Source organism: Lissotriton vulgaris, chromosome 1_1 (genome assembly GCF_964263255.1).
Source record: "Lissotriton vulgaris chromosome 1_1, aLisVul1.2, whole genome shotgun sequence".
NCBI classification, from domain to species: domain Eukaryota; kingdom Metazoa; phylum Chordata; class Amphibia; order Caudata; family Salamandridae; genus Lissotriton; species Lissotriton vulgaris.
Window position 1 is genome coordinate 2,028,885,062 of NC_141685.1, and position 17,900 is coordinate 2,028,902,961.

General features: G+C 45.1%; 2 protein-coding genes across 4 annotated transcripts in view; one reads left to right on the forward strand and one right to left on the reverse strand.

Moving 5' to 3' along the window:
- Positions 1-2,059, reverse strand: part of ETFRF1 (electron transfer flavoprotein regulatory factor 1) — a 104,070-nt gene extending 102,011 nt beyond the window's left edge. For 2 of the 3 annotated variants that reach the window (XM_086920294.1, XM_086920300.1), the window contains exon 1: positions 1,885-2,059. The gene's annotated coding sequence lies outside the window, so the exon portion shown is untranslated. The remainder of the gene's footprint in view (positions 1-1,884) is intronic. The other variant, XM_086920287.1, reaches the window with a different exon arrangement.
- A 496-nt stretch (positions 2,060-2,555) lies between these two features.
- The window catches only part of DNAI7 (dynein axonemal intermediate chain 7), a 562,546-nt gene continuing 547,201 nt past the window's right edge, over positions 2,556-17,900 (forward strand). Inside the window, exon 1 of the mRNA XM_086920321.1 lies at positions 2,556-2,867. Coding sequence (XP_086776447.1) covers positions 2,865-2,867 — 3 coding nt within the window. The 5' untranslated portion in view covers positions 2,556-2,864. The remainder of the gene's footprint in view (positions 2,868-17,900) is intronic.

Below are 17,900 nucleotides of genomic sequence, written 5' to 3' on the forward strand. Positions count from 1 at the left end.
CTTATGGACACCGCCTCCTCCCTATAGGGCAGACATTGAAAAAGGCTAATGCACCCCATGCACTTGGAGTGTCCTCCTGGACTGGGCCAAACGATGATGTGTACTGTAAAAAAAATGGTTAGTGGGGGACCTGACCTCTTTTGAGTCTAGGGCTTTCTCTGAGAAAAATGATCTCTTATGAGTCTAGGGCTCATACTGATATTATCGTATACTGCTATTAATATGGCACTTTAGAGTCATTGTATATTTTCTTTTCTCTCTAAAACACCTCATGAAATTTAAACCTTTTCTTCCCCACGATGACCTCAAGACGTCCAATCCCTAGTTCTCTCTAAAATAGACTACAGGAACGCCATACGAACAGGGACTCCTAAAGCTCACCTAGCCCCTCTAAGGGCAGTGCTCAACGTGGCCGCTCGACTCATATCTGGAGTAAAAAGATTTGATCACATCACACCGGCTCTCAACTTCCTCAACTGGCTTCCCATAGAAGGAAGGTGTATTTACAAGCTGGCCTGCATCACACACCAAACCCTTCACTCTCCGGCCCCCAACTACCTGAACAACAAACTGGTAAGAACAGGTCAATCCATAACACTGAGAAGCTCCAACTCACTCCTCCTTATTCCTCCGAAACTGAAAAAGAAAACCACCCAATACCAATCGCTTTCTGGCAACGCGCCCAGGAAGTGGAATGCTCTCCCTAGAGTCCTCAGGTGCAACCCATCCTTCTCCTGTTTCAAAAGGGACCTGAAACTCCATCTCCTTAAATTCTTTCCTGACCAACGTCAACTAACCTAGACTTCAATATCCGAGTTGACCCTTCCCTCTCTGGATATTCAATGATAGTTGACGACCGGTCTGAGCGAACTACTTTTTTTTCTTTATTGTCCCCCCCCCCCCCCCCGATGCACGTCGTACTTATTTTTCATGCTGTATTCTTTTTTATTGTTATCTGTGGTTTTGCTCCCCTGCCTGCCTACTATGTAATGCAATCTCCTTCTGTGTTTTATAACTGTGTGTATGTAAAGCGCTCTGATACCTACGGGTCAAGCTAGCGCTATATAACTTTTTAATTAAAAAATAAAAATAAAATAAGTTCCACGAGGCTGTAGGTTTGGCTAGACTCACACCTGCCGGCGCAAGGGAACCCTATCTGGTGATACTGCGCTCTACAAATCTGCACAACATACCATAACACGGGGGCACATTTTCATGTGTTCAGGAGCAAGATTAAGTAGCAGGCCCTAACAGAAAACTATGAGCTTAATACAGATGAGACTGTGTGTAAAAAGTGCATTTAATTACCCATTGGTACATCAAATGTATGCGAATGCTGTCAATTAAGTTGTTCTTTGCCCTTTGGTCGATGCAAAACTGTCGTCCTACATTTGTATTTGTGAAATGTCCTGATTTTTGGTTTTCAAAATATGGTTACTCTACACTCAAACTTACCCTCGTGGGAAGACAGTCATCCTTATTAGACTCATATTCACCCTCTAACAAAGCCCAATTATAGGTGGAAACGGTTGAGCTGTATGGGTGAGTGACAGGTGGAGATCATGTGCAGTTTAGGGATCCTGCATGCACTATCTTTACTGGTTTGATAAGCGTATGCTTTGTGCGAAAAGGCCACATTTTTCAGGGTCGAGAAGGCCGACTGCATCGGTTTGTCTGTCGAGACACAGGTGACGGTGCCTCTTTAGTGTTGGTAAGCGCTATATAAATGCAATTACACAGTTCAGTGAAGTGCCTGGTCAATAGAACGCAGGGCGTTGATTCAGGTGACTATGCGACTCACAGGTATGCGAAAGCAAGCGACTAGTAAAGTGAAAACACTTACCACCCCCCCTGCCCCCCCTAATGGATACTAATGCCCCTTACCTGTCTCGGTGCTGCGTATTTTACAGCGAAGGGAGTCACATTCCACGTTAACGCCAACTTCTCGAAAGCGTGTCCGCCATATTGCAAGGGAAAAACGTAATTGGTTGGCTTTTACTCCAATTGTAACATCGCTAAAAGATGGCACTTAAGTATTCATCTTCCCTGTGCGTTTTAGTCAGTTCTTCAGTAAAGTTAGTTTTTGTTTATAACATGTATTTATTTAATTTCTTACATAATAAAAAGCTTATTTACGTGTACTATAATTTAACGGTGATTGCATGCCTTTCAAACGGGACATCTGAAGACTGTCCATTTTCAAGATGGCGGTAATCATTGACTAATGGATTTATTTGTTGTTGCATATTTTTATACAGCGCGAACTCGACCCGAAGGTATTGGAGCGCTTTACATGAGCACCGTATTTACATTACACATTCAGGCACGGGGAGTAGAAAATTATTACAAAATGTATTTGTAATAAAATGTAGTTCTGATAAGCATGCCTTGGTCTCCTCGCTTGTCTGCCGTTGGCTGTGCAGATGTTGATAATTCCATCGTAATATAACTCCATGAAAACACAGTACGGTATGTATGACCGTAAACTATAATTGTGAAACACATTTTGAGTCGTGGGTCTAAGTCCTAAATAAGGCGGCCATCTTTGAAAGTGTAAATTATCAGTAGTGTGGCCCATTCTTCAAGAGGACGTATACTTCCTATCCCGTAATTACGCTATCACGGCGTTAAGCAAATGCACACGCTTGACCATTGCCATTTATTTTGAAAAAAATATGTGCCAAAAGTAAGGTGTCCGCGCTGAATATTGGCCATGTTGGGGTCAGGCAGGTTGATATACTTTTTCCTGAGAGTACTATGGAATGGGAGGTGCGAAGTGGTTGTTATGGCAACGGCAACGCGCTGGTTCGCAGTTAAGTAGCAGAAGGTAGCGGTGCGGGGTATTGTACAGCGCTGCAAGCAGGATGGTGAGTATTTAACATTGGTGACAATCTACCGCTCAAAGTTCGAAAGTTAAGCAAAGGTTACTCACATCTTAGAACCCAAGAGCTTTACCTGCAGGTCACACTGCCACCGTGAAGTAATTTAATGTTGTGAAAATAAATATCGAGCAGTTAAATTAACAGAGAACAGATATTATCAAACTTGAAAGCAAAGGTACTCCTAGCTCGTGGGGGGATTGTCTGTTAGACACTGGCTAAGAAAGAACCAGAGTGGTGGTGGAATGGGTCTGAAGTAGTTCAATTCTATACAGTGGGGCTCAACGATGATACACCATCTTATTGTAAATTTCACTGTTTGATGCGTTTGGGTAGTGCACGTGGCATCTGTTAGTATATTGTGAGTAGAACTTTGTATACATTACCATCTCAAAGACCAAACACTCTACAAACTGATCTCAAACTGATCTCATCGCACCTGACGTATTCCCCTTATGGTGGCCATCTTATTTTGCTAATCTGTTTACATACTATACAATTGGTGCTTTTATATGTTTCTATTTCAAATGTCTTAATTCTCTTGCCCAGTTTATCTATGTTCCCTTATTCATTCAATACTCCATGTCGTGCCTTGCATTATGATTCTTTGCTTCCTCTTCCTGTATCCCGTTCTCCTTGCATCACTCTCTGTAAAATCAGATTCGATATATGTTTTCTGAAATCCCTCGCATGTAGGATGCTGAAAGCCTTGCCTACATGGGTAGCACGCTACACCATATAGGATATCTGGTTGAAAGTGGGTTGTCTTTGCTTTGATCATCTGTTTGTCCACGATGGGCATGAAGGACCACTGAAGTGTGGTTATCATGTTATAGGAAGCAGCACTTAACAGTGTGATGGGGGAATGAGTGTGAGAGGGAGGCACACATTTTATGGTTTCAATAAGCTGGTCTTATTTGGTATTGCTTATGATCAGACTCCGCTTAGTTAGTTACTGCTCTGGGATGTCCTTTGCGAGATATCTTGTTCAACATTTATGGTCCTGAGCAGGCATAGGTGGACAGGAGACATAGTGGGGAGATCTGCTTGTATGGACTTTGTTAGTATCATCTCATATCTGAATGTTATTGTAAGATGTCAAGAAGACGTCATAGTTTGTAAGTTGTTGGGACCCGCAATGTTGGCCCACATTAGAATCCCCTGATTGGCCAGCAGTGTGTGGAAGATCTTTTCAGTTATTTCATGCCTGTGCAGTTGGTGATGGCTGGTTTATGTCACTGAGGAAGGGGAGTTGAAAAAAGACAATAGATTTCCTAATTTAGCTTAATTATGTGCAGAGCTACAGCTATTTATTGTATTGTAGATGCAAGTGTTTTCAGATAACGCTATTGCGCTGTATTCGGCTGAAACCATTAGGACATTCAAATGTGAGTATGCATTTATCAGTTAAATAAATCTGGAAAAATACCCATTGCAACTTTATTTATACAGAAAACACAAATTAAAAATTGATAATACAGAAAATAAAATGAGCAAAAAATAAATGTGGATAAATACAGACGGAAATGTTGAAAAACTAAATACCATAAAAGCGGGAGCCCTACTCATAATGGCTGCCCTTTTTGCTAAGCTAACCTATTGTCAGCTTACCAAGAACTTGCACTGAGCTAAATTCTGCAACTTTCTTACCATTAGTTATCTTTATTGTCAGTCTTATTTGCTTGCTTCTTAATCACTGGCTTGCATTGTCCACATTGAGTTTTTCGCTCTCCTGGAGCACACCCTCTATACATGTGTGCCTCCACTACCCACTTGTAGGGAACTACCTTTTATTTCTGCTTAAGCACTTCTTGAGAGTGCATATGTTTTACAGTTGTCTTCCTCGTGTGCTTCTCTCCTCCCCACACTTGTTTTTCTCTTTCATTCCTGTGCTTCCTTCCCCTGTACTCCGATTTGTTCTCTCTCCTTTGTGTGCTTCTCCCTTGTCCCCATTGTGAGCTGCCCATTCTCCATTGGTTTCTGCGTCCCTACTTCTCAGTTCCCTCTTAACCTGGCTCTCTGCTTATTTCCTGCACGCACACTATGCCACCCCGACCCGCCACCATTGCTGTAGGTTTGAATTTGTTTAAAACCCCTTTTCATTTTTTAGAGGTCCCGGCAACTACGATTTCCTGCTTGGCTTAATATTTTGAAAAAGTGCTTTAGTGAATGCTTAAATTCGTTTTTGTTATTTACTGCTCCAAGTGGCACCTGCCATCTGGAGAGATAAACAAAGAAAATGGCATGTCGTATTCTCACACAGTTGAATGGGTAACAGGGTACATGGCAACACAATTGTGACAGCTATTAATAAATCTGAATTTGTCAGCACATACTATAGTAAAATTAGTACTTAGACATGTTAAAATAGGCCTAATAGTGGAAAGGGCTGTAAAAGAGATCGTGCTTTGAGAATAATTGAAAGAGAGCACATGAGCGCTACGTGGCCACACGTGGATCCACTGCGTAGCACTGTAATTTCCTGTCTCCGCCACGTCAAATGCCCTAGAACATGTTAGCGTGCATTACTCAACCATCCCATCAGGTCATCCCTGAAGGGCAAGCCTATTAACACTGCTCTATCCATAAGGTGCTCTTCTCACAGTCTGCCCCTAGTGGCTGCGCACAGAATACAAGCCAACTCATGAGCCCAGAGAATGACAAGCATCTCATTCTGCTCTCCCTCCACTTTAATCCTGGATGTATTGAGCATGGTTTCACATTTTTTTCAGAACCGCATTTGTCTGCTTGTTTGTCTCCTTCCTTCCCAGTACTATTTTATTCCTCTCTGTTTGCCATCGTGTTTTTTTAATTTCTTCTTCCAGGCAGATTACTGTAACGTTTCGTTTCATAAACTTTTATTCGATTGCCACTTGTATTGCAACCATAAAATGTACAAAAAGCATTAAAATTATGCATTGTTAAAAGACGTTTTAGGAGCAAATCAATCATATTGTAAACAGGATATAGAAAAAGAAAAACACAGAAGCTCGAGAAACATAAACTAAAATATGAATTACTCGTAATTACGTCGATATTTAATACAGGCTTTTAAAAAGTTAGCTACGTACTTCGCTATAAAACTTGACTCGAGACATTGCAGATATAGATATGCTGGGCGACAGGTTCTTAGGCCTATTAATCTTAGTAAAGGCAAAAATCCAAACCTTCCTAGGAAAAGAAAAAAGTTTGCAAAAGAAAAGAATATGTATTGTTGATTGGGGGGAAAAATCGTCACAGGGACAGGAAATAATAGTGGAAGACCAGTCTTGGGCATTTGGAAAATTTACAAGCCGGAAAAAGGAATTAAAACGAAACCTTGTGAGAAGATACTTTTCATAGTTGTTCAAATGGAAGGTCAGATATGGTTGAATGCCCAGATGGGTCTGTACAGCAATAATTTGAGAATTTGTGGGTTTCACCAGTTCTACCGAGCATCGTAGAGCTCTTAGGTGGGACAAACACAGATTTTTAAGTTCTTTCCTCGATATGTCACTCATGCTGGGAGGGTCCTGGAAAAAGTTGCTACGGTCCATATCCCGGCTGAAGTTCCTGATGTATGCTAGCCAGGGTATTTTTTCCCAGTTGTCGAGGGCTGTGCAATCCAAAATTAAAGAACGCGTTAAGTGGCACTCCTCTTTGGTCCATATACGGTGCCACAAAAGCATAGGTTGGCAACGAATGGTGTCCGTAATAAAATCCATACCTAGTTCAGCTAACGAGGCATAGGTTGGGGCACTATGTGGTAAGGCCAACAGATATTTAACGAACCCATTCTCAATCGTTTGGAGTGGGCTTATCGGTCCATAGCCCCAGACCCCTGCACCGTACGTTGCCACACTGTGACACTTTGCGTGATATATTGTGAGTAGTTCCGGAGGAGCCGGTTTCCCCGGTTTCCTTGAAAAAGAAACTAGGGCTGCCGTGGCTCTCAGGAAGAGCAGCTTTTTGCTTGCCACAGTCTGTCGCCAGCTCAAAGAATCGTCCACCAAAATGCCCAGATAGGGATAGATGCGGGTTCTTTCAAGCTTAGTCTTTTCAACAAAAATGGGTTTAGGGCTCTTTATTTTAGGGCCAAGGTGCATTCCCAATGTCTTTTTTATGTTAACCTTAAGGCCGAGAGAGTCCATGTAAGAACAGTACTTGTTGAGCTGTACTTGAAGTTGGGTCAGCGTCCTGGCGAAGATGACAGAGTCATCCGCATATAACAGCGTTGGTATGGGGCGATGTTTAATTTGTAGAAGGTCCTGGCTCCCTTCTAGCATGGCTGCCTCCAGGCCGTTGGTGTACAAGTTGAACAGGAAGGGAGCCAGTACACAGCCCTGTCTAACTCCTTTTGTAATTTGGAAAGAGGGGGAGAGTTCTCCACTGACCCCGTTCCTGACTCTTGCTGTTGCGTCCGAATAGAGTTCACGCAGGAATGCTATAAGAGCAGGGTCGACGCCCATTTCCCCAACCAGGGCCCAGAGTTTAAGGTGCTGTATACAATCGAACGCTGCGCTGAGGTCAACGTATACAAGAAATAGGTGACCCCTTTTGGCGCTCACGTATTTCCCAATCAGGAGAGCGAGATTCAGGGCCTGCTCCACAGTCCCAAGACCCGCCTGGAACCCATATTGGAGGTCGGTTAAGATGTTATTAGTTGCTGCCCACTCCTGGAGACGTTCCAGCAGCAGACGTCCCTCTACCTTGCCCAGGGAGTCCAGGAGGGAGATGGGTCTGTAACAAACCGGATCGTTCCGGTCGCCCTTTTTGAAGATGGGAAGGAGAATGGATGAAGACCATGAGTCAATAAGGCCTGATGTTGTTACCGCGGACAGGACCTGGGTGAGAAGTGGAGACCAGAGATCGATGTTATGTGTAAAAATGTCCACCGGCACCTCATCTGGACCGGGGGCCTTGCCTGGTTTTGACTCTTTTAGGGCCCTGACCACCTCTCCATGCTCAAAACGGATGTTTAATGGGAAAATCCTTGGGACCACTGCGGGGACCGTGGTAGAGCCCCCCTCTGTTGGGTTTGTTTGGGATCCACCAAAGATTCTTGAAAAATGAGCGACCCATTCTTCTGCTGTTACTGCGACATCAAGATGCTGAACTGGCGACGAATCTGACAGGAAGGGAGATTTTACAACTCACCAGAAGTGTCCACTATCCCTTGTTCGACAGCTGTCATGAAGTTGTAACCACAGGTTCGCTTTAATGTCTTTAGTTCGTTTTACCCTTTCAGCCTTGTAAAATTTTCTTAATTTTGCTATCTCTTGAGGGTTCCTCGGGGTAATCCGGAGAACTGCCTTAAGGTTTGAGAGTGCTTTCCGACACCCAGAATTAAACCAGCCCTCGGCCGATGGTTTACGTGCAGTAGTACGAGTTAATTCCTCTTTTATTATTCCCAGAATCCTGCCGAAGCTGTCTAGCACTGTTTGGGGCGATGAACTGGGGTCTAAACAATCGTTAACAAAAAGGTTGGCTTTTTTAAGAACTTTCTCTGTTACTGCGTCAGGATCTATTTTGGCCCACTTCACTGAGAACCCATTCACTTTGTCAATTTTTAGCGATTCTTGCGTTAGCAGGCTTCTAACATTTGTATGTAGTGATACAGATTTTAATTGTATTAAGATTCTATTAGGGAAATGATCACTACAACTATCTGATCCTGTGGAAAATTTTGCCAATTGGCCCCTTAAGCTCTGTGAGCAAAGAATAAAGTCAATTGTGCTTGACAAACCCCTACCGTGAAATGTTGGGGAGAAGTTAACTTGTGGATAGACCAACTGGTTTGCATAGTCCAACTCTAGCGTAAAAAGGCTCTCATTCAAGGAGTTCCCGTTGGTGGTGTGTACAAAGTGGGCCATAGGACAGTCGGTCTCATCAGACAGTCCACAAATCCCATTTCTGTGGTTAAAGCATAGTGGGATATTGAAATCGCCTCCCCAGATAATATAAACAGGGAGAGACGATGACTTGTTCAACTGTGACATTAAAAAAGTGGTGATTTCATTTAATATCCGCACACAATCAGGAGGTGAAAGGTTGTTATATAAGTTTACCAAAAGGTAAACGAAACTGTTGTCGACATGGATTCTTAGAATTTGGTAACACGCCCCTTCTTTTAAGCTGGTAATTGTTGTAAAGGGAAGGATGTTTGTTACATAGACTGCTAGACAACCCTTGGGTCTTCCAAACGAACCCTGTATTGCTGGGATAGAAAAAGTTTTATAACCCACCAGATGGACAGGGACAGTTAGCCAGGTCTCCTGGAGGCATAGGATGTGGTTCTCATTGATTATATCCGCCCACTATTGTAGATTGATCTTAGAACGAAGACCAGCAATGTTCCAAAATAAAACGGATAGAGTCATCACGTTGGATGGAGGGGAGTCACGTGCTTGACTATGTGGAGTAGCTGTGATAGCGTTATCGATTATAGTCGTTTGGAGAGGGCTAATCCGGGTCACGGTTGGGGAGGGAAATTTAGGTCCCTCGGTCAGTGGGGACAGCAGGTCGGGAGAAATTACAAAATCCTCCACAACGTGACCTGTGGGGACATAGGGAGGTGGGGAGGGTAGGGGAGATTGAGCACAGGAAGATGGCGAGGGTAAAAAGTTGGTATTTACAGATGGAATCACCAAAGCTCTCTCTGGTGTCGGTGGAGGGCTAGGTGTCCTCTTAAGCTGGTTACTGCGGTATGGAGTAGCTAACGGTCAATCGACCATTTCCAGGCAGTCGAATCTGTTTCTAGTTGGAAATCTTTGCCATACCACCAAAGGGGCCTGTTCTCTACTAGGGTACCAAGGCCGGGGTTGCCACACTCTGCTGCTATTTCTCTGGGTAAGCCAAGAACCCTCATAGTCCCAGGGCCTCTCTAGTGGATGCTCCCAATTTGGAGCTATTGGATACTGGTTTTTATGTATCGGGGGGTAAAAGAAGGAAAGACGATAAGCCTCAATCCTCCCGTTCTTGGCTAGGGCTGGCCATGAACAGCTATAATCAACAGTGGCTGGGTCTTCGCAATTAACTATGATACAATCTCCCTGTATGCTTTTGGGTTCTGGGCCTATCCACGAAACTCTACGTACAGTGGAAATTCTGCTGGCATATGCAGATTGTGTTGGCCTATTAATATTAAGCCACTGTAGGACCATATTTTGAAGGGACCAAGATGGTTCCTTTGTAGTTTCCGGAAGCTCCGGGACCCCCGTGAGAATGACGGTATAGGGAGACGCTTCTCGTGGAAGATGAATCGGGCGTCTAGACTTAAACCCCTTTTTCCCGTCACCTAGTATGTTTAACGTGGGGTACCGGGGTACTAAGGGTGGAATTGGTCTCTGGGTTAATGACTGAGCGGGACCCTTACCGGAAATAAGCTGAGTTGGGACGGGTTGCGGGGATGCTGACTGGGTAAGAATGGTGCTTGAAGTCTTGTCCGTAGTCCCACTTCCGGGAATTAGGGGAGCAGGGGTTAGTGGCCTCTTAGGGTTTGATTGAATGATTTGAGGTATTGTCGTCTTTGATGGTTTAGGTTCACAGACTTTTTGGCCATCTTGAGCTCTAGAGCTTAGGGAAGTTTCCTTACTAGCCCCTATATTCAATTGACCCACACTGTGATGACTAGATGGTTTTCGGTTCAATTTTGCGAGTTGTTTTTCGATGGTCATTATACTGCGTTCTAGGGGTTGAAGATGGTGCTTTAGGATTTCCCTAAAACTTGCCAAGAGCTGGGTATTTGTACTACATAGGCTACAGGTCTCCCCCACATTAGCTGGGATAATTAAATTAACAGAAAGATCTGTTGGGTTAATAGATTGGATGGACGGGTCGTTTAAAACATCCTGCGATGTTTGAACATTTGATCTATTTGTGTTAGTTGTGGCAACTTTGGTATTTCTTGAATTATCTTTTTTCTTGTCTTTTTTCTGCTTAGGGACAGCTCCCTCCTTCACCCCCGTATGCTGAGAGCCTGTGCCCGGGTCTTGAGACTGTAGTAGCTAGAGGTCTGGTGTATTTTCTAGGTTACCTGTAGAGTCTGAGTCTAGTGAAAGATTCGAGACAGAAAGATCGATAGATTTCGGGATTGAGTGAATCTCTGCTAGAACATTTGACTGTAGTTGCAATGGTTGTATTAGTACTGGTATATCTGAAGGCGATTTTGGCGGAGATTGGGCTAAGGCTAAGGGGCCCAGTGACGACCTTCGGGCAATTGCAAGGTCTTGTGACACCCTTCGCTCAAGCAGGGATATGCTCTGATTGATGACTTCATTAGTTCTTGAAATAAAACGGTCAATAGGGCCGATGGCCAGAGCATTGGTCATGGCCGTCTTGCTTCTACTCCCCCGAGTCATGGCGTATGGCCCTAGGACTCTTCTTAATAGGTTATGTTGAACTTACTAGCTGAGACAACAGATGACAAATAAATGTACCTGGTGGTCGAGAAGTATAACGCCTGATACAAGAACCACGGGGAATGGCCCAGCCCAGCCTGGAACAGTCTAGAACGGGCTAAAACGGGCCCGCCCTTGGCCCGGGCTTCGCCCGGCGTCCCGCGAGACGGAGCTGGAGAGACCTGTATGCGCCTCCTGGCGCTGGGTTGTGACGCTGGAGACCTCGAGGGCTGCCGGGAGTTGTAGGCAGCCCCTCTCCACACTCCACTCGGCGGCCCCGCTCGTGGTTGTAAGAGAGCAGCAGGGCGGCGGGAGGCAGGTGGGAATAGCAGGGTCTCGACAGCCAGGTAGGAGACTTGAAGTGTTCAGCGCAGCACAGGGGGAGTGGGAGTAACAAGACGGGCAAAACAGCGAAGTCCCGCTCGCTGAAACTGGAGAGACCTTTATGCGCCTCCTGGTGCTGGGTTGTGATGCTGGAGACCTCGAGGGCTGCTGGGAGTTGTAGGCAGCCCCTCGCCACACTCCACTCGGCGGCCCAGCTCTTGGTTGTAAGAGAGCAGCAGGGCGGCGGGAGGCAGGCGGGAATAGCAGGGTCTCGACAGCCAGGTAGGAGACTTGAAGTGTTCAGCGCAGCACAGGGGGAGTGGGAGTAACAAGACGGGCAAAACAGCGAAGCGAATTCCAGGCAGATTACTGTAACAGAAAATGTTATTGTTCATAGTGGTTTCGAGTTCTTTGTCTTGGAAGGAGCGCATGAGAACAGTCAGAATCACATTCAGTAACTCTGTACACACCACCTTATAAACCCTCAATGAAGATGTGTCTGCTTTTATGAACACAATGACCCATGTATCCTTAACAACCACATTAATACAAAGATCAAGTACTGGCTGTGGCGCTGCATTATGCACCCGTGCCAACTATCCTGTGATCAAAGTGTCAGAGTCCTTCAAGGGCAATATGACTTATAATAAATCAGAAAGGGCACTCCACAGTTAAAGAAATAACTTCAACTAACCCTGCTTAGAAATGTGAAGGTTAATAATGAAGCATCCTAGTTATTACCTGTTGGATTGAGCCCTTTTTGCAGGGTCATCCCTAAACTTTTTGCCTTTCTCCTAGCCTTTTTTCTGACATGGGGTTGGTGGTTGTAGGACTCTGGGCACATTGGCCCTGCTGTCCGGTGAAAAGTGCATGTGCTCTCTCTGATAAATATGGTAAGATTGGCCTACACCTGTTTGGCCTATTTAATTTACCTGTCAGTCCATTCTAAAGGGTTATCTCATATACCCAGGGCTGGTAGATTAAATGCTACTGGTGGCCTTGCAGCGCTGATTGCGCCACCCACCAAAGTAGCCTTTCAAACCTGTCTCAGGCCTCAGCCCTTGCAGGGCCTGTGCACGCAGTGTCACTGCCGCTGTGACGTGACCTCAAAAGTGTGTGTCATGTCTGTGACCCCCCTTTTTCTACGTCAGGTAAGCCGTAGCTAGCCCTATGGGCAGGGTGCATTGTAGGTAAAAGATAGGACATGTACCTTAAGTGTGGGACATGTCCTGGTAGTGACAAACAGGCATTGTCGGACTGCAAGCGGCCCAAAGCGGTCCAAGGACTCACCTGCTGCCCACAAAGACGCTGTCCTGCTGGAGTTGCTCCTGGGCGCCACACGCTGTAGTCTCCACGCTGCTTCCAGCACCATTTTGCGGCCAGAGACTACAGCTCCCAGAGAGCTTAGCGGGGACTTCCGTTTTTCGCCCCGATCGCACCGGAGGCGCTATAAAAGTTCAGGCGCTCCCTCGGTGGAGCGGGGGGCATTGTCGGACTGCAAGCGGCCCAAAGCGGTCCAAGGACTCACCTGCTGCCCACAAAGACACTGTCCTGCTGGAGTTGCTCCTGGGCGCCACACGCTGTAGTCTCCACGCCGCTTCCAGCACCATCTTGCGGCCAGAGACTACAGCTCCCAGAGAGCTTAGCGGGGACTTCCGGTTTTCGCCCCGATCGCGCCCGGAGGCGCTATAAAAGTTCAGGCGCTCCCTCGGTGGAGCGGGGGGCATTGTCGGACTGCAAGCGGCCCAAGGACTCACCTGCTGCCCACAAAGACGCTGTCCTGCTGGAGTTGCTCCTGGGCGCCACACGCTGTAGTCTCCACGCCGCTTCCAGCACCATCTTGTGGCCAGAGACTACAGCTCCCAGAGAGCTTAGCGGGGACTTCCAGTTTTCGTCCCGATCGCGCCCGGAGGCGCTATAAAAGTTCAGGCGCTCCCTCGGTGGAGCGGGGGGCATTGTCGGACTGCAAGCGGCCCAAAGCTGTCCAAGGACTCACCTGCTGCCCACAAAGACGCTGTCCTGCTGGAGTTGCTCCTGGGCGCCACACGCTGTAGTCTCCACGCCGCTTCCAGCATCATCTTGCGGCCAGAGCGAATTGAGGGGGAACATTTAAATACTATGCTCTGTGACCTAGATCTAATGGCGACAATGGCCCTGACGGACCCTATCACATGCTTTGAGACACCTACCTTTAAGGGTAATGGAAAGGGAACCTTCATATATCCTGTTCTTTTAACATCAGGAATGCAGTCTTTTGTGGGTTCATTTACCATTAAAGCCAGTGAATACAGTGACCATAATCCACGTACTGTTCACTTGAGGGGTCCGTTGATAATTAAAGAAGGAGTGAACATCCCCATTGGAAGGGTGAGTACCATAGATGGGAGACGCCGTTTGAAATGGTCCATGATCACCCCAGATGCGCTTTACAAGGATTAAAGTCACATGTGCAGATGAGATTAGGGCATGTACGCAAGAAGGTGCACAGCCAACTATTGTCCTTAAGGCTTTTCAACACTTAGCAGATAAGGTCACACAGTTATTATCGGCACCAGCAAAGAAGTTGGATATTAAAGGACCTAAATGGTTCAATCATGCTTGTTCAAAAGCTGCCAGAAATTTAAGATTAGCACTGGCAGCGAAACCAAGGATAAAGGCAAATGTCCAGTTGTGTCGAAAGGCATATAAAAATATTATTGCTAGACACAAGGAGTTCCTCAGGGAAGAGGCATGGAGGGAGATCCTTGACCCTGATACCTTGCAGAGTAGTACTAGATTTTGGGCAATGATGAAGAAACCATTTTTAGTTCAAGAGCCGGGTGATGGTCTAGAATGTCACATAACTAAGGAGGAGTGGGAAGCACATTTTAAGAAGTTGTACTGTTGCACGTTGGATGAGTCTTCTAACCCTGCCCTCGTAGATAGGGGAGAGAAAATATGTTTTTATAGAGGTGAGGTGACTGAGGGTATTGTGGGGCTAACCGCTGGGAAAGCGCCAGGGCCCGATGGCATCCCCCCTGACTTATATAAGTCTGACCCTAGTTTTTTGGACACCCATCCTAGAGTCTGTTTTTAATGCTGCTGTGAAAGAAGGGTGTCCGCAATCTTGGGGTGTGTCTACAATTGTCCCAGTTTTTAGAAGGGGGACAGGGGTAGCCCACTCTGTTACAGACCCATTTCTCTAATAGACTCTATGGTCAAAATTGTAGGAAGAATTGTACTGCAGAGACTTACTGTTTGGGCGGAGGAAAACAATATTTTGTCCATCTCTCAGTATGGTTTTCTGCAGAGGCCGTTCTACAATAACTCAGTACCTCAACCTCTTTTTAATACTAAGTAAATATGCTGTAGTGCAAAAGGGTACATCCATCTCGCCTTCATGGACTTGCCCTCTGCTTTCGACTGTGTAAACAGTGGAAAGCTGTGGCAGTCCATGAGGGTGAAGGAGGTAGACAGCGGGGGGGTTGACTTCCTGGTTGATTTGCATAACAACACCAGGGCCAACGTGAGATACTCACAAGATCTGAGTGTCACAGACAATTTTAGTATTGGTAAGGGAGTACGGCATGGTTGCATCCTGGCCCGCTTCCTTTTTAACTTTTATATTAATGTGCTAGATGGCGTGTTACAGAATGTGCAGGCTGATTATCCTAGAGTAGGTAGGAGGGGAATTCCTATACACTTTACGCAGATGATGCGGTTTTAATTTCAAGAACAGAGAAGGGTCTCCAATCCCTCTTGAATGCATTTAATTTATTTATGACGGAGAGAGATCTTATGGTCAATAATACTAAGTCTTTTGTCAGGCAAGTAGGTCAGCAACCAAAAAGGTCTTTCATATTTAAGATTGGTGAAGCTGTAATTCCCTCAACAACAACCTTCTCTGATTTAGGGGTTCTATTTGACACTAAATTAAACTGGATCACTCAACTTGTAAAAAAGAAAGGAGAACTTGTGAGGGTTAATGCTTCCATTTTTAATTTTGCTGCTAAATTAGGGAAAAAACCCACTTGTGCCATGTTGAAACTGTACAATGCAAAGTCTGTGGCAACTGCAATTCATGGCAGTGAAATTTGGGGGTATGTTGCTGGGGAGCAACTACAGATTGCTGACAATCAATTTCTGAAGCGTCTCCTGTGTGTCCCTACTGGCACGTCCAATTTTGTTGTCCATGAGCAGGGGTGTGGAATTTATAAAATAAACTGCTTGTCCTATGGACGAAATGCAACTCAAATCTTCTTGTCCTAAAAAAAATCAACTTGTCCCACCTATTGATAACATCAATCACAAGGGCGAACATGAAAACCTTTGCCCATTATATAGCTTTAATATATTATCTGTCTTTGGGTGTGGTAAGTTTTTAAGTTAATGTTTTCAGGATGGTTTATATGTATATTGGGAAGTGGATATCGATGCAGCATAGATTGAATGAATGTACCATTAAGGTGGTACATTATGGGGCTGCGTTGTGGGCATGATTGGGCCAAGAGTTGTCAAACGTGTACTACAAGTTGATGTGCTCGCGTAGCTCACTCTGGATGTGCTGTTGAAGAGAAAATCCTAAAACAACTGAATGGCCTGTTACCATGCTATGCACAGGATGGTGCTAGCAGTTGTGTCTAATATGTACTGCTGATATAATGAGGGGGGTCTGTTTTCGAAAATTGGTGTATGTAGGGGTGTTAGTTGTAACAAGGCTCAGAGAGAGGATTATAACCTCCTCGGTCAGATGAACAGATCTCACAGTTGTTTTCTGATTCGGCCTGCGACATCCACAGAAGTAGAACAAGGAAATGCAGTGATGCATTAAAAGCAAAAAAGCATGACATGCAGGACCTCCATGCTGGGGAGAGGTACTTAAGCACATGCCCTCTAGAACCCAAGATACAAAGCCATTGTCCATCTCTCTCATCACTAAAGTGTCATCAGTGATTTCACAAAAAGGACCGGTTGATACAGAAAGAAACCTGCGTAATTACTTTGACTTAATGTGGCCCTTTGAAAGTGCATGTGGAAGATGAGGAGGCTGAACCAGTAATTATACGATTATCTCTCTCAGCCGTTCTTGGCATATAGGGGAGTTCACTGAGGAGGGACTGGAAAATTTCCACACATGCCTCCATTATGCTGGGATAAATTTAAGAGAAATGGAAGGTTCTCCTTTAAAGCCACCTAGAGAAAAGAGGGCTAATAGGGGAGGATTAATAACCTCTCATTCACTCTATACTGTAATGGGAGCTGCAAAAAGATCCCTCACAACGGAGGAGCTTATGGGCAAAGTTGAAGCCCTCTCACACCTTGACTGCTTAGGTGAATTCACTCTCCCGGAGATGAAACATTTTTTCCCCATCCCTAGTTGAAGGTGCTCTGAATGATGGCTATAACAACACTTACAGCTGTGAGAAAAGCACATGGAGATTCTATAAGAGAAAAAATAATCCCTCTCGTAGTCACTAATACGACTGAGGGAGCTCACTTACGGAGTAGCTAATAAATTCTATTAATATAGGATTTTTCAGTAACGGTTTGAATTAGTAGAACAAATGGAGAAAAATAAATGATGTAGATGAGGACCATTCAAAGCAAAAAAAAGAAAAATAACAATTTTGGAATTTAATATTAAATTGTGTTGTCTCAGTTGGTCAGTGATTGAAGAGCCTGAAGATAGCTCACAGCACTTAATGCTTTTTATAAACTATGATCTCTGCAATATGATTTTGAAGCAAATTATTTCCAAATCATGAGATTGTCCCCTTTTCTCACAGCAAAATATTTGGGTACATTGAAGCCAATTTGCTTCAGAGTAATATATCGGGCCAAAATGTGAACAGCATGATTATGGGTGAATTTTATTCACCAGCCCTAAGGAACATTGGAAAGTCATCTCTGCAATACAGTCAAAGGCCATTTGTAGTCCTGCCTTAACCCAGTAGTAGCACTGTGACTCAGTATCCCTCGGACTGCACACACAAACCCACTGCTCAGACACACAAGGCCACTAAACACACACTGCCACTGCACAGATGCACGGACCCTTCCGAGACATACACAATAGTGAAGACACACATGAAACCCTGCAGACACACATGAAACCCTGCGCACCTGACACGGCAGATGCACACTTCTTGAGGGACATACACACACCCCTTAAGACACAGTACCCAACTAGAGACAACGTTTCCCTGGAAGACACACAAACCCTCCCTGTAGAGACAGACACACTCTGGGAGTGACACCCACACATCCTGGCACTGATACACACACCCTGGAACAGTGCACACATTATTGAAAAGAAACAAAAACCCCCTTGCACAGACAC